Source organism: Rhipicephalus sanguineus, chromosome 2 (genome assembly GCF_013339695.2).
Source record: "Rhipicephalus sanguineus isolate Rsan-2018 chromosome 2, BIME_Rsan_1.4, whole genome shotgun sequence".
NCBI classification, from domain to species: domain Eukaryota; kingdom Metazoa; phylum Arthropoda; class Arachnida; order Ixodida; family Ixodidae; genus Rhipicephalus; species Rhipicephalus sanguineus.
The window spans coordinates 45,764,881-45,787,564 of NC_051177.1; the positions used below are offsets into that span (position 1 = coordinate 45,764,881).

Genomic DNA, 22,684 nt, shown 5'->3' on the forward strand with positions numbered 1-22,684 from the left:
TGAGCTGGCGGTCATATGGTTTGGTAGTGCCTGCTCTATGCATTCCAACCCTATTTATTCTTCTATATGTTTCCTTTATATGATCAGGATCCCCTATTACTAATTCACCTGGATATATAAACATAGTCTTGCGCAGATTTTGTATATACCTAACTGCCAGTCATGGATTCTTGTTACTTCTGCCTTCTGCATGTTATTCTCCAACCATATTTTTAGGCTTTCTTGGCTCCATGAGTGGTGGAATCCCTACAGAATCAAACACCTTTTTGTACACCTATGAAAGCCATATATGTAAAGATGCCACAACTTCCAACTCTCTGGTTCAGCTGAAGTCTTGATACTTTTCCGAGTGTATAGAATCCTTTCCCTTTTTGACATGTAAAGAACATCTCAAGGCATTATTGAAGGCCTTTCTTTGGAGCACTGTGGAAGAGAGTTGCTGGTTTATTCATGCATTCCTGATTTATTTATTATTTATTTTATTTAGGATATACTTTGCGGTCACTGAAGACCAGGCAGGCGGGGAGCAGAACAATAAACAATTATGCAAACATCAACAAAAAAAATCAAAGGAATAATCAAATTTATACAATGGATGGTCAAATACAAAACAGAGGATATCAGAATGAACAGTGATACAATGGAAGCGATGTCTTAAAGCACAGAGAAAGCCACTATACAGAGACAGACAGACAGACAGACACACACACACACACACACGTACATACATACATACATACATACATACATACATACATACACAGACGCACACTTCAAGTAATGTGTAAATGTTCAACAATGGCAGTTCGAACAAGTGATACTGCATAGAGACAAAATGAAAGCTTTACATGGAAAACATAAGACTGCGCCTCCATACAGGACACAAGAAGAAAGAAGTGGACGGGACCAGCGCAGTCCCGTACACTTCTTTCTTCTTGTGTCGTGTATGTAAAGCTTTACAATAAACAGTACAGAAAAACTCGAAGTTCTATCATGGTTCAGATATGCTCTGAGCAAAATTTTTTGCATTTGATGAAAAGAGAACTAGAAACCATGCTTCGTTTCCATCTCTTTCGATAACTGGGCAAGCCTGTAACCTTGTGTTTCATTGTCTCCTTCGGCACAGGAGGAAGTCGGTCAAATTATTCACATTAATTTTCTCCTACGCCAACCATTTCCCGCCGCAACGCGGTCGTGCAGAAATATTTTGCCCGAACCCTTCGTCATTTAGTCGATCTTTCGACGTCGGGAACACGACGTGCATAGGCAATGTGACCAGCGAATCGGAACAGTCGAAAACGTGCGCCTACAGCATGACCTACAGAGCCGCCGCCGCACAATTTACCGCACAAACGCTCAGGGCGCCGCGTCGTGGCGGAATAATCTTGGCAAGCGGTTTGCCCAGTTTGCTCGGAGTTGGTTGGCTAAGTGATATATTTTAGCCAGCACTTAGCGGCTTTTAGCGGCTTTTATGTGAAAGGAGTGACGCATGAATGGACGTACCCACGTGGGTTTGTTTTTGTGCGGCTGAGCACGCGGCAAGCTGGCGACTCGCTGCAGATTGGGTACATGGTGATTTATGATGAAAGGTGCGCGCCTGCACATGTTCGCGCTACACGGAAGCACTCGTGTCGACAACAGCTGAGCCGAGGCTACCGAGGATAACGGCGACGATGATTCGCCGCGTGTTGGAGTGTGCGGCATTCCACATTGAAACTTGGTTCAAAGTTCATCTCATTGCGGCGGAGTACTTTTTCAGGGAATGTGCGCAAAGGTTCAGAGGTGTGTTTGCTCTTCCGGCACCGAAAGCGGCTTGTAAGTACTTGCAATACTTCGCGCTTTACTCTATAATAAACGTAACTTGATTGCTGCGCTCACCTGCTCGCTTTCAGACAGTTCCGTGGAGAAGAAAACTGCTGTCGTTACCGGTGGGACGCAGGGTTTAGGATTGGAAACAGTCAGAGCATTGCTATCTCTGAACGCGCGAGTGATTGTCGGTAAGTATCGTACTTTCGCTTACGAGAGGTGGCTGATATTGTTCTGAAACTGGGGTGAATGTTGCAACCTTTGAGCTCGGGAAAAGACCGGCATTTAAGAATTTGATCATACTTGTGCGAGTGTGAAAGTTTCACGTTCGTACACCGGTGTACTTGTGGGAGCCGAAACGTAAACCTCGGTCGGCGTTCTGTTGCGATAGTAGTACGTTCGTACCGATTGACATGAAAAGGAAGCGAGAGAGAGTGTGTGCGTGTGCGCGCGCGCGTTCTATCTTCATAAGCACAACGGGTCACACTTCCATTGTCATTAAAGATTGTTTGCTATGGGCCTCTCAGTTTGTTTTTGTTTTTCTGTTTCATCTTTTCGTGGTGGAAGAGCATCAATGCTTACTCCCATTTCTGCGTATGCACATTTATTTTGCATAACTGCACAATGTTTTCAGGTAGTTCTTCACCAGCGAGATCCATAAATGTCAAGAAGTACCTGGAAGAAGCCATTCCTGGAAGTGAAGGTGTGTTTTGAATAACTGTTTATGCCACGAGCAGCATGAAAGAAAATTACAACATATGCTTTTATGCAGTGCTTGTGGGCAAGGTTCAGAGGTGTGCAAGGGTGTTTTTCTCTTCTTCCTGCCTGAGAACAGCCCAATTGGAAGTAATGTTTACGTTGATAAATAGGTGTCAGAGTAACTTTCCTGTAAAACATTTAGCATCATGGAATAATGTTACTTTTGCAACAGGTGTGTGGTACATGTTTCAGAAAATTAACGTGTTAAGAGAGCTTTAGAACAGGGTGCCCAGGACTTTTATTTCTTGGTTACGTACGCCATTTTTGATAAATAGGGTCACATATGCCAACCCAAGGTGTGGCTTGCGTTCTCACATGCACAGTGGTGACAATCTAAGGCAGTTGCATACGTGAATCTCTCTGCAAACTGTATCACAATTTATATTCTCTAAACCCACTCTGTCTACTAGAAGCACTGTACTCTGGGGGATGTAGCTAGATTAATTTTGATCGGCAATTTTTTTTCTTAATGCATACCCAAAGCTTGATAAATGAGGTTGTTACCATTTTGTATACGCCTAATGGCAGCCCTTGCAGCGATGGGTCAAACCTACTACATATAGTGCAGAGCAGCAGAGTGCTGTATAGGTACTTCACTCCTACCCAAAAGGCAAAGTAGAGCTATCATGGCGTATGAGCACAGTTATGGAGGAAACTGCAGTACAGATTTGGGCATTTTCTTTCATATTTCTCGCAGGTGTACATAGAAGAATTTTAGTTTCTTCACGGCCTTAAGATTTCACTTCGCTATTTTACAGTGGAAATACTGCCACTTGACCTGAGGTCGATGTCATCGGTTGACAATTTCGCGCAAGAGATCCTCAGGCGCAATGTCGTCATAGACATCCTCATCTGTGGTGGTGAGCTCTTGCTTTGCTTTATCTGTACAGCAGCGGCACTAGTGTATTGAAGTATGAGCTTCAGAGTATATGCGTGCACATATTGCAGCGGGGGTCATGTTCACTCCATACCAGGAGACCGAGGACGGATTTGAATCGCACCTAAGCACCAACTACCTTGGCCACTGTCTGTTGACAGCTCTGCTGCTCCCACGGTTGATATCTGCCGGAACACCAAAGAGGATGGCTAGAATAGTTAATGTTTCCTCGTGTGTGCACAAGGTGGCTCGCATAAACTTTGACGACATGCATAGCAGGTACGTTGCCCCGCATATTGTCAGTGTAGCGTTTGATAACAGTCTCACGCACTTATCATTACTTGGGCCGTAATGCTGCATTTTGTTTTTTTCACTACAGAAGCCTGTATTCAAGTTACTTCAGCTATGCACAGTCAAAGCTAGCCCAAGTGATGTTCACTCAGTCGCTAGCACGTTATTTTCATGTGGAACACATTCCTGTGACAGTTAATTGCCTGCACCCTGGAATCGTTGATACAAATCTCTACAAACGAGTCTTCTGGGCTCCTTTAGTTTCTGGAATTTTCTTCAAGGTACGGTCCCACTTTTTTATTTTGTCTGTTTGCATATCCTCCTTTGCCACTGATGGTGCACTTTTATGAAGGTGTGGCATAATCGCCCCATGTCACTTGTCTATATGTAAAATAAAATCGCCTAATGTCACCTGTCCGTGCACAATGTGACCTTAGTGCGAAGTCACCTTGTTCACCATTCAGTAACTTCTCTTGGCCATTGATTAAGCTGACATGTCCATAAAAAATGTCAGCAATGGCTTCTAACCTTTATTGTTTTGTGGACAAGGTTTCCATACGGACACAAAGACGTTGTTTTCATCGCTTGTTAGTCATTGAGACTATTTGTAATTTCTATACTACCATTGTTGTAAGTATGTTTGAGGCATGAATGTTTGGCTCTAATAAGGTGGTCTGCTGCTCTCCACAGACACCTGAGGAGGGAGCACAAACAAGCCTGTACGCAGCCTTGTCCTCGGACATGGAAGGTGTCAGTGGTGCTTACCTGGAGGAATGCGCCGTAGCCGAGCCAGCACTGCAGTCAAAAGATCGTGCCTTGCAAGATAGATTGTGGAAGGAGACCTGGGCCTGCTTACAGCCTTGGCTTCCTTCTGCATCATCACCACTTTCCACTCAACCATTTCTTCGTACCTAGCTATCGGGATGCGGGGCCATTGGTTATGGTCTTCAAGTAGGCTTCAGTCTTAACAACTCACAAGTATAGTCCAGGCTGTGGAAAATGGCAACACGGCACATACACTCATGGTGCATTTTGCGTGTCACTTTCATGCGCTCTCGAAACGTGCTTTACAAGCAGCCACCTTAAATCAAGCTTTTACAATGCCATCATCTAGTTCATTCAGAGCGTCATGCAACAGCTCGGAGGTGATCTCGTTTTAGAGCTAGGAACATTTAGTGATGTCCGCCTGAATCCTGGTAACATTTCTCCGAGAACATCTGGCTCTTGCTTCTGTGTCTAAAGAGCTCCACATCGCTGCAAGCAGAGTTGGTGCTCTCTAGGAACCAGTTTAACATACCACTCGTCATAGTGTGAAGGAGAAGTATGCAACATATAAGGCGCTATGAATTGTTGAATTATATTCCAAATACACATTGAAACAGTTTTTGCAGACAAGTTTTGGTGAAATCTCCAACTTGTTAAGTACATATAACAAAAGAAAAAAAACAGCATGCATTATTGTTGTGTGATGTGAACTGTGTAGTGGGTGTTATGCCTGTGTCACAAATTGTATGCTGCCTCTAACTCATTCATCAAGAATTCAGATGCATTCCAAATGTGGATATAGCTGTATGCAGGCTATTACAGACATTGTGGCTGCAACTTTGACATAAAGCACCTAGTCAAACTACTCTCGTTGTCTCACGACGGCGTGAAACTTACGAAGCACCTTTTTTTTCCACTGTCTATATATGCTGCTGCACTGCCAAATATTACAAGGCTAGATAATCTTGTCACTCCTGTTCTTTTTTTGCAATGCTTGTACCTAGAGCAGGTCATTTGCAAAGAGTAAAGAACTAGGTGGATAGTCAATGAGATACATAAACTAAATGTCAAAGACTTTTGGAATCAGTGAAAATTGCTGTCAAAAGGGCTAACTTGTGTGTTTTATGAATTGCAGGGCATTAATTGAAAATTGCAGGGCATTAATTGAAAATTGGAAACATTCCTCATTCAGCAAATTCTAAATACTGCTCTAGCCATTGAATGAGCAAAACATTGGGAATGAACTGCAAACTGTAGCTCAGTTATTCTGTTGAAGCTTATTAATGCTTTGTGACATCCCTCTTCCTCTCTTCAAAATATTGTTGAGACTGCTAGGCACGCAGTTTGAACACATTCATTGTTTGGTCAGAGTGACTTTTAAAATGTTTACCAGTGAGTGGATGCCAACATCAACAAAGCATCATCATCATCATATACTGTACCCTTAAGGGCCGTTTACAAGGCATTACATAAGAGAGGGGTGATAAGAAATAACAAAGGACATGTCATAACATCAATGCCATATTTGACAGAAAAGCTCAACAAAGCTATGTGAAACAAGATAATATCGAGAGTCGACACGCACATTCATTTCTCGTCATGCTAAAATAAATTTGTCGCGAAGACTTGATCTGTGTGTGTTTTTATTAATTGCGTACGTTTCTAAATAATGAAGTCGGGCCGTCGCACTACACAGCATCATTTTTCTCACGAGAATCATGCCACAATTGTCTTCAGCCAAGGAATGCTGTTAATATGCCACATATATTGCATATAGTTTGTCTCGGAAAGACTTAAGGCAGCGTCCTTCAGGTTGTCTTCTGGATCCACTGTCCACTGCAATGGAAGCAAACAATCCATTTTTGAATTCATTGAATCTCTGTCAGACTGATGAATGCACATTTTTAATGCTTCAGTCCTCATAGAAACTACTTTGTGCTTGTAGGTTGTTGCTTAAAACGTTGAAGGGGCCCTGCAACACTTTGTCAGCGTGGTGAGAAAAGGCTGCCGATTGGTAGTCGAGGCTCCCGAGAACACATGAGCCAAACATTATAGCGCAGCACGCAGCCTGGGATTTACAATAAATTCTCAAAGTCAGCTAAAAATCGCTACCTCTTCTCTCAACAAATGATGATATTTACTCAAAACTACTGCGTCACTGACTCAAGTTCCACGCCATTGGCTGCTTTGAACATGGCGTGCTCTTTAGTAACTGCGGCCGCCGTAAGAGGCCGCCACTTGCCCTCGCACGCACGCGATCGCACTGAAAGTACGCCGCTTGTTCTAAGAAAAAAGAAAGTACTCAAGTTCATGAGGCGCATGTGACGTACCTCCTTTCTCAGTGCCATCCCTCCCTGCTTGGCTTCCAGCGCTTTCGTCGGGCCAAGAGAAGAAAAAAAGCAACTGCAGCATGCGACAAATCTTTGTAACTCCGCTTGTACTGGACAGATTCTAAAAATTTTTGCGGCCGTCGATTCGTGAGGCAATAAGCTCCTTTAGTGAAGCCATTCCATGGCTACTTGAAAAAGTGTTGCAGGGCCCCTTTAAGCATTCAGTCCAGGGTTTGTACAGGTTCTTGAAAACTTTGAAAACTCTTGAATCTGAAAAGTACATTTTCAAGACCCTTGAAGGTCCTGGAATTATATTCTGTCCTTGAAAACCCTTGCATTCCTGTACCAGTGCTGTCTAAACTCCACAGCGCGACCTGCTTTGTGTTGTAGATTAGCGCTGATGCAGCAAACTTTCCATTTCAGAAACAGTACACCGTGCGAGTTTGCATGTATTCTGTTTGTTCATGCCTTGTCCTGTCGTTCATTTCACTCCTCACCCGTCAGCACATCTTGTCACGCTTTCTCTCTCTTTCTCTCTCTCTCTACTTATCTCCTTACAACTTCACTCTTGTCTCTTGCATTTATGCTGCCTTTTTCCTTGTCAAGCAAACGGTGCATGCGGTTAGTACATTGTGATGATGTTAAGCCTTGCTAATACTAGAGAAGTCTCAGCAGTGAGCCAGGGTGGCATCAAAGTTGCACAATAGTTCTCTGAAACCAGCAGTCGGGTAGATGAAAGTAAGGTTTCACCAGGCATGTGCTTGCCAATAAGTACTGTACGCAGCAAACGTGTCTGGCTCATGTGCATAGAGCCAAGGTGTGCATAAACAACTTTTTGCTAGTGCAAACAAAAATTTGTCCACAGGTGTATTAGTTCATGTTCATGCACTTGAAAGTAAGTGTCCTTGAGAGGGATCTGTCTGGAAATAGTGCCAAGCCACAGTTTTTAGGTAGAAACCAGTGGCATAGCAATGGGGTTCGTTCAGGGGTTAACCCCCACCGCCCCCAAAAATATGTATATATACGTGCACACATACAAATACGTGCATGAACATGCATAAACATTGGGGGGGGGGGGGGGGGTCGAGCACCCTGCTACCCCCTCCCCCCTTCGCCCGCCAAAAAAAAATTCTGGCTATGCCCCTGAACCTGACGTTTTGGGGCCCATTCAGTCCTTTCTTCACGAGTTGACTGTGAGTGGCGTTATTCCAGCATGTAGAATGTCCGTACACATGCAGTATTCTCACCAAGTCTTGGCAGCATAATCTGTACAAAATTTTTCATAGAAGTACCAAAAGTTCTACAAGAGCTAAAACATTTACAGATAACTTGACAAGTCATGCAACAGTATTGTCCACAGTGGGGTTAATGCAAAGGATAATTTTTACACAGACGAATGGTATACTTACTTCACTGAGCATAGTCATCCTGCTTAATGTCGTGGCCGCTTGGGAGCTGGACCTGGACCACTAGACATAGCACAGAATAAAATTTAGCTATCCATGCAGTAGCTGGAAACCCTGTTTACTCATATACAATTCGCATGGAGGGAACTTATTAAGGGACCATAGAAATTCAGCAATAGCTTACATCAAAAGTACAATTTCACACTGAGCGCACCATGTACACTGGCAGGAAGATTTCATCAAAAAAATAAAGGGTAACTTATGGTCTGACGTAACGTCAGCCCTCACTTTAGAGCACAGACGTGAGTACTATCAAAACGAAGTGCACTTTACAATGCGATGATGTGAATATCATACGTGACCTTCCTCCGGGGTTGAGCAATGCTTGAATATAGCTTGCTGAATCACAGGAATACAAATGTGGTGTTTATTTGACTTCTATGAAAGCGGAGCCAACACTTTAACCACAATTCACGTTAACCCAGCATGGCGTCTGTATCGTAGGAGTACATATGCAATGTTTATTGCTTTGTTATAAAATTGGATAGCCAGCACTACAACCACAATTGATGCTGCATCAACGTTACGCCTGTATAGTGTCTTTTTATAAAGCAGTTTCAGGACGTGGCGTGGCTTTGTGGTAGAATACCTGACTGCCACGCAGAATGCTTGGGTTCGATTCCTGCTAGGATCCTAATTTTTATTCTTTGCATTCGTGGGGTCAACGCTGCCGATGTCTGTTCTTCTTTAAGCTCTGGCATTTATGTTATGTCTGTTCTCACCATTCCTGGGAAAATATAAACAGTCAATCACCTCTGGCACATACCCGCTTACCATGCTCCGTTGTAAACGTTATGTGCCACATGTGTCTGGAGAAAAGGGTTTGGGACGTATGCGACAGCATTTTCATGTCATTCATGTCATGACCAGACAGTCGTATTCATCAAACCCTCTTGCACTCCCATGCCACTTTTGGTCTACACCAGGTGAAGGAGGCGATCACAAGAGCACCCAGACATGGCAGCTAGATAGATAGATAGATATGTAGATAGAAACGTTAAAAGTGCCTTGGGTTCACTAACAAATGCTTTGCATTTAATAATTTCACTAAAACAACATTTTACTTTCTAAAATCTAACCATACTCACATGTAACAATCTTTGTAGTGTGTACATACTGATTCAGTGCTGCCTGACCATACCAGCTTAAAGAATTCAGTGCAAACCCTGCTTCTGCCCTCTGCAGCTCCTACTGCAGAACATCATTCCTGAGGGGCATCATTCTTAAAAGAAATTTACCGCTATCACTGAATACTGAGGAACAAAATCAACTGGCACATGTACACGTTTTCTTTGAGCAGGACAGCAGTATATTTGCCACTGCTTTTGTTCGGCCTTGTCACCACCGGTGGATTATGAAATTCCTCTATATTTTAATTCTGTAATGATGGCATATTGAGCCAGTCGGAGAGGCCGAATTAGCCTTCTGCTACATCAAGAGCTGACAATGCAGAGCAATTGCACAGTGTCCAGAATAGCAGTCCCAGTATCCCATTTATACAGTTAACCAGACTGAAGACTCAACGGCTACCCGCACACGCATTCAGGAGCGCACCTTTGCGGCGTGTCATCCGACCCGTCATCCCAATCTGGAGGTGGCCACTGAAAGCTCTGCAACATGAATTCGGTGCGATGATGAGCACCCTCCTGCAGTGCTTGGATTTGCTGCGCCTGCTGCTGCAACAGGGCTTCACGCTGGCCCAGCTGGGCACTGAGGCCACCCATCGCATGATCCATGCGGTTACGGAGCTCTTCGGCAATTTCTAGCTGCCTGCAGAGCGGGAAAGAAAAGTGTCGCTGCTCATTTCTATATATCATAGGTCCGTGGCTATTACTTGTACCAGCTGCTTGCGCAAATTCATTCATTTTCGTGGCATTTCCGTGACCAGGAACTGTTTTGAATCAAGAAGACACCTTAAGTAGGTGTAGTATAACTTTGTTTGCAGTGCTGCAGTGATGCCTTAGGTTATTTCTGAGCAGGCTAGGTGGTTGCCACATCTGTCAATTTCACCGTTAATTTTTCTCCATCTTTTAATGCGCTGCAAGGTTTGACACAGACCGAGAAAAAACAAGGGGCCACACAGGGTGATGTGCAAACTAACAGTTACTTTATTTCGAGAATGGACACTTATGTACAAGAAAGAAAGAAGGAATACGAAAGGAGGGGCTGGAATGCAGTAATCAAAAAATGGTAGACGAAAGATATATATATATATATATATATATATATATATCACTCTCCTGCTTTTCCGCAACTCGTCGACAGTGGACGACGTCATTAATGAATGCCGACGCTTTGAAGAAGCGAAAAGTCGTCGGATTACGACACATTTTTCACGTCTTCCCAACACGGCTGCGACGTCTACTTGCGAGGACATCCGTCCACCACCTGCTCCTGCTGCAGCTGAGAATATTGTACGCCTCGTCCGTCGCGAAATTGAAGCTGCATCTACGGTCCCTGCGCAAGCTCGTGCCCCCGACGATTCACACACGATTACCCTCATCCAGACCGTTGTACGCCAGGAGCTCGCCAACGCAGGAATCCAGACACTCTGCCCAGTAAACAGACCCGACTACCGTCCACCCGCCCCACCTGATCTGCCCCGCAACTCGTACGCCCGTCCTCGTTACCGGAACTCGGCGGAATGGCGAACCTCCGATGACAGGCCCATCTGCTTCTGCTGCGGACGCGTCGGCCATATTTCTCGCCACTGTCGCAGTTCCTGGAACTCACAGCCTTGGCCGACCTATCCCAACATCCGACGTTCACCTGGTAGTTCCCGCCAGCCTGCGCCCCTTGACGACGACGCCGCTACACCCTCATCGCCCGCAAGACCACACCGCTCCCCTTCGCCGTCCAGTCGCCTGTCCCGCTCTCCTCTGCGTCGTCGCTCACCTTCCCCCTTCTACTCCCGCCGCTCCTCGGAAAACTAACGGGCGCAGCTCCTGGAGGTGAGCCTGCCTTGACGACCCGACCCGAAATTCCTCTGCTTACACTACCTGGACACAACAACCTGCTCAAAGTAGATGTCGACGGCGCACCTGTTATAGCACTCATCGACACTGGCGCTCACGTATCGATTATGAACTCGAACCTCCGTGCAAGGTGCTCACTCCTGCTCCGATCACTGTGGTCCGTGTAGCCGATCGTGCAACTCCAGTTGTCACTGGGATGTGTACTGCTCGCGTCACTGTTGCTGGGCGCCATACTTGTGTTTTGTTCTACGTATTGGAGCAATGCCCGCATGAACTCATCTTAGGACTTGATTTTCTGTCGTCCCATTCAGCTCTTATTGACTGTGCCACGGGTGTCGTCCAACTCGCCTTACCTTATGCCGTTGAGCCTTCTGATCCTGCGCCTAGCAAGCTGTGCTGTGCCGCTTTCGTTCGCGTCCCCTCTCTGGCCGTTACGTACATTGACGTCTCTCCCGATCCACCCGTGGCCGACGGAGATTACGTCGTGTCACCCAACGCTACCGTCCTCTGCTCGCAAAATGTCACGTTCCCGCACACCGTCATCCGTATTCACGCCAATGCCGCATGTCTCCCTATCGTCAATTTTGGACTATGCCCTCAGGCGCTGCCCCAGGGTATCTCCCTCGCAACCCTTGCCCCGGCCTGCGACTACCACATTTCCGCCTTAACAGGGGATACACAATTGCCGACCAGTCCTGATTTGGATCCAACTTCATCAGAAAGCATGACGAAAATGATCGCCTCTGACCTCCCGGCCGAACATGCGAACGCCCTTCGTGCCCTTCTCGCGTCGTACCAGGACATCTTTGACCTCAATGACCGGCCACTGGGCCAGACAACCGTTGTGAAGCATCGAATCAACACCGGCGATGCTAACCCGATCCACCGACGACCCTATCGTGTTTCCCATACTGAGCGCCAAGTCATGCAGAGAGAAGTCGACAAGATGCTTGCCCGGGACATCATTGAACCTTCTTCAAGCCCCTGGTCTTCCCCTGTCGTGCTCGTCAGGAAGAATGACAACAGCTGGCGCTTCTGTGTCGATTACCGAAATCTCAACAAGGTAACAAAAAAAGACATGTACCCCTTACCGCGGATAGATGACGCCCTTGACTGTCTCAGTGGTGCGAAGTATTTCTCTTCAATTGACCTTCGTTCCGGGTACTGGCAGATTGCAGTTGACGACATGGACCGTGAAAAGACCGCATTTGTTACGCCTGATGGCCTTTATCACTTTAAAGTGATGCCGTTCGGGTTATGCAATGCCCCAGCTACCTTTGAACGAATGATGGACGCTCTCCTTCACGGTTTTAAATGGTCAATCTGCTTATGTTACCTCGATGACGTCATTGTCTTTTCGCCGACTTTTCAGACACACCTCGAGCGTCTCTCGACAATTCTTTCTGTGTTCCGCAAGGCCGGACTTCAGCTCAACTCGTCGAAATGCCACTTCGGCCGCCGGCAACTTACTGTCCTCGGACACCTTGTCGATTCTTCTGGTGTTCGTCCCGATCCAGAAAAAGTTCGCGCAGTCAAGGATTTCCCTGTGCCGACCTGTGCGAACGACGTTCGCAGCTTTGTAGGCCTGTGTTCCTACTTTCGAAGATTTGTGCGCAATTTCGCTGACATTGCGCGCCCTCTCACGGATCTACTGAAGAAGGATGTGACTTTTGCCTGGGGTCCTGAACAAGCCAGTGCTTTCACAGAACTGATCATGCGCCTCACGTCGCCACCGATTCTCGGCCACTTTGATATGTCCGCTCCAACGGAAGTGCGTACCGACGCCAGCGGCCATGGCATTGGTGCTGTTCTGGCTCAACAACAGCATGGTAGCGACCGTGTCATTGCATACGCTAGCCGACTTTTGTCACCCGCGGAACGCAATTATTCGATCACGGAACGCGAATGCCTCGCGCTCGTCTGGGCGGTGGGCAAATTTCGCCCATATTTGTATGGACGGCCGTTCACCGTTGTCACCGACCACCATGCCTTATGCTGGCTCTCATCGTTAAAGGATCCTACTGGACGGCTGGGTCGGTGGGCCTTACGGCTGCAAGAATATTCATTCACCGTTGTCTATAAGACGGGTCGCCAACATGAGGACGCAGATTGCTTGTCGCGTCATCCAGTAGACCCACCAGATCCTCCTGAGAGCGGCGAGTCTACATTCGTGTTGGCACTTTCAGCGTTCGCCAACATCGGAGACGAGCAACGACGTGATCCTCACTTGAGAGACATCATTAACAGGCTGAGTGGCCCCACAACTCCTCCGTCTCTCCGTCTGTTTGTGCTCCAAGATGGCATCTTATATCGTCACAACATGCATCCTGACGGACCTGACCTGCTGCTGGTTATACCCACACATATGCGTCAGACTGTACTCGCACAGTTGCATGACATTCCAACCGCTGGTCATCTGGGCGTCTCAAGGACCTATGACCGTGCTCGACGTCGCTTCTTTTGGCCCGGCATTTATCGCTCCGTTCGCCATTACGTTGCTTCGTGCAAGCCTTGTCAGCACCGCAAAACACCAGCCACCCTTCCAGCAGGGCGCCTTCAACCCATCGAGATACCAACCGAACCATTTTACAGGGTTGGTCTTGACCTCCTCGGCCCTTTTCCTCTATCCATCAGTGGAAACAAGTGGATAGCTGTTGCCACAGATTACAGCACTCGGTACGCGATCACACGGGCTATCCCTACCAGTTGCGCCACCGACGTCGCTGACTTTCTCCTCGAAGACGTCATCCTTCGTCACGGCGCTCCTCGACAGCTCATTACAGACCGGGGTCGATACTTTCTATCCAAGGTAGTCCAAGACATCTTGCACTCTTGTGCTACAAAACACAAGTTCACCACAGCATATCACCCTCAGACCAACGGCCTAACTGAGCGGCTGAACAGAACTATAACAGACATGCTCGCCATGTATGTTTCTCCAGATCATCGTGACTGGGACGAAGCTCTGGCGTTCGTAACGTTTGCCTACAACACGTCTCGGCATGATACCGCAGGTTTCTCTCCATTTGTTCTCCTCTACGGACGAGAACCCACGCTGCCTTTCGACACGCTCCTTCCTCCCATTCTTCATACGACATCAGAGTACGCTCGTGATGCCATCGCTAGAGCTGCAGAGGCACGCGAGGTTGCCCGTCTTCGTCTTAGCACTTCGCAGGACAAACAACGACGCATCTACGACGCCCGCCACCGCGATATCCACTTCAATCCTGGTGACATTGTCCTTCTTTGGACGCCGTCACGGCGAGTTGGCCTGTGCGAGAAGCTGACTTCTCCGTACTCTGGTCCGTACCGTGTCTTGCGCCAAGTCACCGACGTCACGTACGAAATCAAACCTCTGGACACTACCATAGCGCGACCCCCTGAAATTGTTCACGTCACTCGACTCAAGCGGTATCACTCGGACCATTCAAGCACCGGGTCTGTGCCTTCGCCGCCGGGGGTGATGCTACGAAGCGCTACCGAAGATGAAGAGGGAGACGTGATGAAAGAGGACGACGTTCCCTGATCCCGGCGCGGACTTGACTCCATCTTGTATGCCTGGCTTTGTCCTCTGTATATACCTTGTAAATATAACCTTCAACGCCTTTTTCTCCCCGTAACAATATATATATATATATATATATATATATATATATATATATATATATATATATATATATATATATATATATATATATATATATATATATATATATTGTGGGAATCGAGCGCGCCCTTCCCTTTGGCGCCTCGTTCCCCAGCTAGCGCGCGTGTTGGCCCCGCGCGGCTCGAGCGCCGGGAACCGCCGTTAATCGGCAGACCACGGCGGCAGCGCCAGGCCTCTTTGTCTGGTGCGAGCCATGCGTCAGCTACCCGTCGTGCGGGCACGCGTCCGGGCATGCCTCGACATGCTCACGCCACCAAGCTAGCTTACGTCACTGCGCAACGCCTGTCTTCATTGGCCGCCAGCACGGTGTAAGAATATACTCAGGTGATGACACTTGTCCCCCAACGCACGGGAAACCGCAATCCACGTGCGTCCAGATAATGTTCGGGTTCTTATCAGATGACTTGCAGAGGGCGCTACGAAAAGCGGGGCAGTCGTCTCCATAGCAACGCGCATGCTGCTGATAACGTGCATTTTTCTGTGCCATTTTGCTGGATAATGTGCATGCGCCAAGCGGCGTCGAGGGGCGAAATCGAGAGAGCAACAGGAGAGGGCACGGCGGCGATGACGTAGCACCACCGTGATAGATGGCATCTTCGACAATTCGCACCGGTGTGCACCGGGGCGCCCAGGCGCTACGATGATTGGACTAAACGGCGTACCAGGGCGCCCCGGTGCGCACCGGTGCGATTTGTCGAAGATGCCAAGAGTGTACTAACCGTGATTCGGCTACTCGCGGGCGCTCTCCGTCTCAAGCCATTAGATGGCGCACCGCTCAACGGACCGACGACCGAACATTTTCTGGCCGCTTAGGCGAGCGCAGTGTCAACACCTGAATATTCTTACACCGTGGCCGCCAGTGACAACCCCCTTCCCCCTTGAGCTCGCTTCTGTGCTTCTGTCTTGCGCGGGCTTGCCCGCGAGAGATGCTCCCAGGCTAGCATGAGAGGTTGACGCGCTGCTCTAGCAGGCGGCTTCTCGTTCGTGTGCTCGACTGCTGCCCTTTGTGTGATAGTCGTAGCACCGCTGGCAAGCGTACTCGATCGGTCTTGCGGAGTTCCCTTTACGGCCTGTAAGCCCGTGACTTTCGTACTGTGCTGCATCTTGGGTTAATAAACCCGTGTTGTTTGTTGACATCCTGCCTCGAGTGCCTTTTCTGCGCCGTGCCGGAGTCGACGAACCCGGCCGTAGCGTCTTTGTTCTCTGCGGCAGTGGAGAACGTCGCGTCCCTTCACGGTCGCCTCGTAGGGTAAGCTTTGTGATAAAGCTATCTCCACAATATATAAAGCATATCAGCCTGTCAGTGCTACCAACAAGTGTCAAGAATTATGTATGCGGTAACATGGTTGCCTTCTAAAAGTTCATTTCTTTTCGAGATAGGGTGATTGAGGGAGTCCTGCAACTAGCCCCTCTTGCAGCGTTATTATAGCATGTATTTCGAGTTCATCGGGCTTCTTTGTTCCTAACATCCCTCCCATACCACGCATCAACTTTGTCGACACCATCTCTGAAGAAAGGGTACGTACTCACACCCTGACGTTTGCTCTCACGGAAGGCCTCACTACGCCCATCCTGTCACCTATGCTCGGTAACATGGCACCTTTGGAAAGAAATGCTAGAAGATTTTGCAAGATTCTATGGTCGGAGAGTTGGGGGAAGATTAGGCTGTACCGGCTTCACATAGGCATAACGTACGAGGCAATTTTCGGCAAGAACTCAAGGATACATGACAAATGTTTTTTTGCGATTCGGCGGAAAAGAAAGCCTTGCTAGCATGGGAATGTGTAGCCAGAACCAAGTCCTGAATTTGTCTGGACGAAACATTCTGGAATACGTCATGGATACCCTGGGGAAAGGGCGCCGAAGTTTGTTTTTCCTCCTTCGCCAACACCAGCCGCTATACTGGCAATGGCTCATTTGTTGGCCAAGAAGGTTCCCGATGAAGCAAAACTAGGGTGCATTTCGCATGTAGTAGAAGTGGTGAAGAATTACCCCAAGCCAAGAGGTTTGACCACAAGGACGACAGAAACGGGCCGAGAACCGGTGTCTATTAATCGCTGACAAGATAGGGTGATTCATTCTCCTTGATAAGGTCGAATTTAAGATAAAAGACTTGGAAGCCATTCACAAGAATGTTGGAGCGGTAGAAGAAGGAGGAGTAAGAAGATTGAAAAAAGCAGGGTCGAAAGCTGTACAAACGTGTCTTGCGATGGGGCTGGAAAAATTGGCGAAGAGCATCAAGACCTGCAAGCAGCTTTCACTAAAACCCTTGTTTCGCCGTTAAAACCCACAAGCAAGGGAACCCTTTCAGAACCATCATTGAAGACGGAGGGACCTGGCAGAGGCAGATGTCATTAATCTGCACTGAGGACCCTTTCCGCATCCGAAGCTCGGAAGAACTGATGGCGTTCCTCGCCAGGACCAAGACAGTGCAGTGTGTTTTAGTGAATGTTAAGGACATGTTCTTCAACATCCCCAGGCAGCCTTTGCTCAAATCTGTGAGGAATGCTATTCAGGACTTTGGCGATGCCAGATTTGTGGAAAAAAGCGAGACACAATTGTGTGACTTTGTAAACCTTTTGAACCTGTATCTAACTTCCCTTTACATAGAATTCGAAGGGTCTTTATATTCCCAGAAAGACCGTATTTCCATGGATCTTGTACAGCGCCTATTTTTTCAGATCTGTATATGGCCGAAGGAAACGGATCCCTGGAACCGCTTCATTGTGAATGAGGCGTTTGTGCCTGCTTTAGGTACGTAGACGATTATGTTCTTTGCACCCCTATGGAAGAAGAACATCGTTCAAAGCCAAATTGAAGGGCTCAAATTTACGTTGGAATTCCCTACCGGTTGTGCTATACAGTTCCTTGATGTAAAAATAATTTCGAACAATCGTCGTACGTGCTGGTTATATAATCCTAGGGGAGATGGGGAACTACTTAGGTTCGATTCTGGGCAGTCAAAACTGGTAAAAAGAGGAGTAGCTTTGCTTTGTGTGCAGCAAGGTATCGTAAAGTCTCTGACACAGTATATCAGGTTAAAAAAGGCACCGTACGTACCCGGATGAGGTTATTTGTTCAGTTGCTGAAAAGGCCCTTGCAATCGTTGCTGCTGGTAAGAAAGCACAATCCTCGAAGCCTAGTGGGAGCTTGGAAAGACCTCGTATTCATAATTTCTCTCATGGAATTAAAGTAATGTTGAAGTTTGACGTACGTTTTCTTTTTCAGCGCCAAACAAGCTAAAGGGGCTTTGCAAAAGAGTCAATAAATGTGACAGCGTAAGGAAGGAATCGGAAAAACAAATTTGTCGGATGCTCAGAGGGCGTTGTGTATGGCATTCCCCTCTCCTTTAATAGGAAGTACATAGGCCAGACTGGGAAGTGCATTAATGAGAGACTTAAAGAGCATAATTACGCTGTTTCGCTGTTGACGCACCCTGGCCATTTGGCTTCTCACAGCGCAGAATGTAAGTGCACGGCGATATTTCATGACACAAAAGCTTTGGCGCGCTCTTTTGATCTGACAGAGAGGGAAATTACCAAAGCGTTTCATATGTGCGTCAGTGAAAGGTGTGTTGCACTCCCTTGATAGCCCTCTCTCAAAACGAAATAACTTTTTCAAGGCAACCATGTTACCACATGCATAATTCTTGACGTGTTGGTGGCACTGACAGGCTGATATGCTTTCTATGTATATTTTTCTTCTACCATTTTTTATAACTGCATTCCAACACCCCCTTTTCGTGTTCCTCCTTTCTTTCTTGTACATAGGTCTGTCCGTTCTCGATATATAGTAGTAGTTAGTTTGCGCATCACCCTGTGTTGTCCCTCGTTTTTTGTCTTGTGTCAAACCTTGCAGTGCATTACAAGATGAAGACGTACCAACTAGCCCCTGTTGCAGCGTTATTAATTTTTCTCATTTAGCATTTATGGCGCCACACCATGTACAACCACTAAGCCATCAAAGGCGGGTTACCTTTTATTGCTATACAAAATAGAGGGACACTCTGGGCAAAAAATCACAGCATATCCACGTGGTGAATGATGATGAGTGGGGCGAAGCTCCGGAGGAAATCATCGGTAAACCGTGAATCTTCTGTGTAACGCCTCATCAATCATAAAGAGTGAGAAACACTGTGTGTATATTACAAACATCAAACTTTTATTTTTCTTAATTAGATGATGCTTGGCTTGCGTTGTCCCTTCATTATCACGGCTTTATGGTCCGTGAAATGAAGGGATAGTGGTTCCTGTACGAGTTGCAATTGGAAATTTGAAAATACCAGGTCTATACACGGTCCCTCGGATGGTCGTTGGTTTCATATGATGAAAGGACGTGCACGTGAGAGCACATTTGGCTGCCATATGTTGTATTAACCACTCATTCTTCTTTTCGGTAATATCGACATACAGGTCACCAACTAACACAAATGGTCTATTCTTGTACTTGTCACAAATACACAATGCCGTGTCAATGAATGTCTTGATATTCGCACTCGACAAATTGGGTGCAAGGTACATGGTCATGATGATGCATTTATCAAAATCGATGGCAGCATATTCACCGTTGTGGCTCTGTGTCGTTGGTAGTAGTTTCAGATCTTGTGCCTTTTCTGTTTGACGTATACGGCCACACCACCTGCAGGACGCTCTGCATCATCGATGCACACGACTGGAACGTATATATCCTTTGATATACGGTCTTTTGGCGTTCCACGTCTCGGTAAGACAGAGAACGTCCACCGCAGTAAGTATGGGTTCCCGTTCCACATCGTCTACAAGCTTGACATAAAACCAGCCAGGCTTACATGGTAGTCGGGAAACTACAGAAGGCAACAACAAGTAAAGAAAACATAAGAGAACGGCAATCTTTTGCCAAAGTTAACGGCTATCTCGTGGGTGGGTCTCTGTAGCCTTGTCTTCCATCCGGCGACTCTGAGCGAAAGAGAAAGCGCGCCAAGAGGGAGCCTCATGGCGCGTTACTTCTGAAACGTTGTCTTCGGGCGTTGTTAAAAACACGAGACGTGGTAAAGAAGAAAACGCCACACAGGAGAACATGCACGAGTCTCACTCATCAACGTCGTCTTCTTCTACTGCATACCAGAATGCGCGCTTCTCACGAACTAGAGGTGGCTGCTACAAACAAACGGAAAATGGACAGACCCACAGCATAAGGAGCTTCGCCCCTAAAAATGTTTCACCGTAATGTTCCACATCGGAGGCATAGCCAGAATAATTTTTGACGGATGACAGGGGTGGGGTTGGGGGGGGGGGGGGGCGTACTCGTTTCTATGTGTGCGTGCATCACATGCATATTGAAAAATGTATATTGCATACATATGCATTTTTCACATTCAAAATTGAAAAGTTTCGGGGTAGGGACCTTGATGCTCGCCCCTTGCTATGTCAATGTTCCACATCTAAAATCTTATCGCGGCCCGCGCACGATACGCTGGGAGCGAGGGAAGGCAGTATGGGCGTTGCTACGATCCATTGGGAAGGTTGAATATAGTGCGCGATTTGATGCGCCAGGATTCCCGCATGCCATGTATTGGCCACATGCTCTCCCTCTCTGCCGCTCCGAAGGTGAGGAGAGCATTAAGGTGCACTCCTTCCTCGTCGCCAAAACGCTGCCCTGCTTCGGCGGCTCCTCGCACAAAACCAACGTTCAAGCCGCTGGCGCCATCGGAAGATTCAATTTGTTTCCTTGGACCCCTCTTAGGAGTGAAACTTCGTTATATTGAAATCGCAGATCCACGTTTCGTTATGTTGCGGCAAAAAATGCATTCGGTTCTATGGTCATGGGTTATAAAAGCGAAAATACTTCGTTATATCGAGAATTTCATTATATTGAAGTTCAACGTCCCGGCCTTTCTGAAGACCTATCGCGGGAAAGGCAAGGCACCGGCTGCAACGTTCGCGTTGCCCAAATAAACAGTTAAGGGTGCGAGCACGTTACAACGCGAGCACAAGAGGAGAAACGCACAAGACGAAGGCCAGTGGGCGTTTCTCTTGTGCTCGCGTCGTAACATGCTGGAACCCTACACTTTGTGATGTACCAACTGGCCCAGAAAATGACACTGCTAAGCCTAAGGAACAGCTTTTTTTTTTCTTTTGGAAAAGAGTGCATCAACATTTTAATTGACTTGCCGTGTCCCACTACAAGATACCGCCGTGACGCGCATTCATTCAAAATTCGTAAAAGGGAAGTTCCGGTCGAACAGTCGCCTTTGCGCGCCCGGCTCGATTACAGTGCACTAAAAGGTGTACTACAGTGTACTATTCTTGTATGCTGTAGCTCGATATCGCCGCGCGGTTTCGATACCGCTTGGATCGGTACCTTAAAATTCGATTATGAATATCAAATTACGCACGGCTTTATTTCTAAGAAAGTGGGCATGTCATAAATTGTAGCGCCTTGTACAACTTCAGCCTTCAATGTCTTTTCAAAGTAACTTTAGCAGTGGCGAAGTATTTCCGCCTCGACGAAGACGTCAGGCGCCTTTAAATGTCAGAATTTTTTAATGTATGTAATATGTAAAAACAAAGTTTAAAAACTAATATATCGCAGACCCACCGATCTTTTCATCGGTTATATAAATACATACGTCTTACCTTTCCCTGTTGTGCAGCTCATGCTGAAGGGCTAAGTTCTCTCTGCGAAGGATCCTCCTGTCCCTGACTTCTTCTCTCAGGTCCCTCAGTTGCGTCCTCAGGCGGCTGTTCTCGCGCAGCATGTTGGCGTACTTGGAGTTGTACATTCGCGCGACGCCTTCGATCCGGCGCACGTTACTGCGTAGCGCGTAGGTCTCCTCTTGCTGCCGCTTCTCGGCAGCAGCGGCCGCTTCCAGTTGTGACCTGGCCACGCCTAGTTGACGTTGAAGCAGTCGCAACGGGCCGCCGTCGTTGTTAATGCAACCGTCGGGCAGCAAGTCCGCCCCGTCAAGAAAGAGCTTCACGATCCTTTCACCACGGAGCTGCTTGCGACACGTCGGGCAACTCCTGGACGCTGCCAGCCAGCGACGCAGGCAGACGTCGTGGAAGACGTGGCCGCACTCGGTAGCGCTTACGCTGTTGCCGTCGCTACTGCTACTGCTGCTGCTGGCCTGAATGGTATCCATGCAGATGCAGCAGCTCGGTCGCATAGCGCGACAAGCTTGGCGACGATCAGGTCAGCAGACCCACTGGGTCGGCGAGACCCTCCAGTGCGCTCAGCAGTGGCCGACTGCTGACCGTTGGACGCCGAGCCTAGTGGGCCAGTTTGAAAGAAAGCGCGTTGCCACGTGCCCGTCCCGACTTCATCGTCGTTTTCGCTTAGCTTGTGGGGCGCGCTTCTCCATCACCTTTATACACGTCGAAGCCCCATATATGTAAAGTTAGATCTGAGCTACTAAACAACAGGACCTAATAAAAGTCGCGACAGACCGCGTCGCTTTCGCTAAAATGTGGCATCAACCGGTTGCGATGCATGCTTTCTCACTTATGTTTAACCTTTTTACGTTACTATGATTCAATCAAGGAAAAGCGAAAGATAAGCAGTAACTCAATGCGAATTTCTTAACTCTTTTACTTTTTATTTACATCGCGTTTCGTTCTTTCCTTTTGATGTTTCATAGGGTTTACATTTCGCTTTATTATTGTCAGTGCGGCCAATCCCCCTCGTGGGTATGAGCTACTCTTCTTTAGGCGACAAACAAACAAACAAACTATGCGAACGGTAACTTCCAACTGAGCCAGTCTCCTTTAGGC

General features: G+C 47.3%; 2 protein-coding genes across 3 annotated transcripts; one reads left to right on the top strand and one right to left on the bottom strand.

Annotated features, from left to right (window-relative positions):
- The first annotated feature begins 1,358 nt into the window (after positions 1–1,358).
- Positions 1,359–5,112, top strand: LOC119382855 (dehydrogenase/reductase SDR family member on chromosome X). Of its 2 annotated transcripts, none has more exons than XM_037650734.2 (7): positions 1,359–1,815; positions 1,893–1,997; positions 2,445–2,509; positions 3,324–3,425; positions 3,514–3,721; positions 3,822–4,014; positions 4,424–5,112. In XM_037650734.2, the coding sequence occupies exons 1-7, from the start codon at positions 1,763–1,765 to the stop codon at positions 4,646–4,648; spliced, it is 951 nt and encodes a 316-aa protein (XP_037506662.1). In that variant the 5' UTR covers positions 1,359–1,762; the 3' UTR covers positions 4,649–5,112. The 2 variants fall into 2 exon arrangements, with proteins under 2 accessions (XP_037506662.1, XP_037506661.1); XM_037650733.2 differs by having other exon boundaries at positions 1,360–1,815; positions 2,441–2,509.
- A 1,194-nt stretch (positions 5,113–6,306) lies between these two features.
- LOC119382856 (E3 ubiquitin-protein ligase trul-1-like) lies at positions 6,307–22,244 on the bottom strand. The gene is made up of 3 exons (XM_049412825.1): positions 21,551–22,244; positions 9,849–10,064; positions 6,307–6,334 (listed from the first exon to the last, which is right to left on the bottom strand). The coding sequence occupies exons 1-3, from the start codon at positions 22,078–22,080 to the stop codon at positions 6,307–6,309; spliced, it is 774 nt and encodes a 257-aa protein (XP_049268782.1). The 5' UTR covers positions 22,081–22,244.
- Between the last annotated feature and the right edge of the window lie 440 nt (positions 22,245–22,684).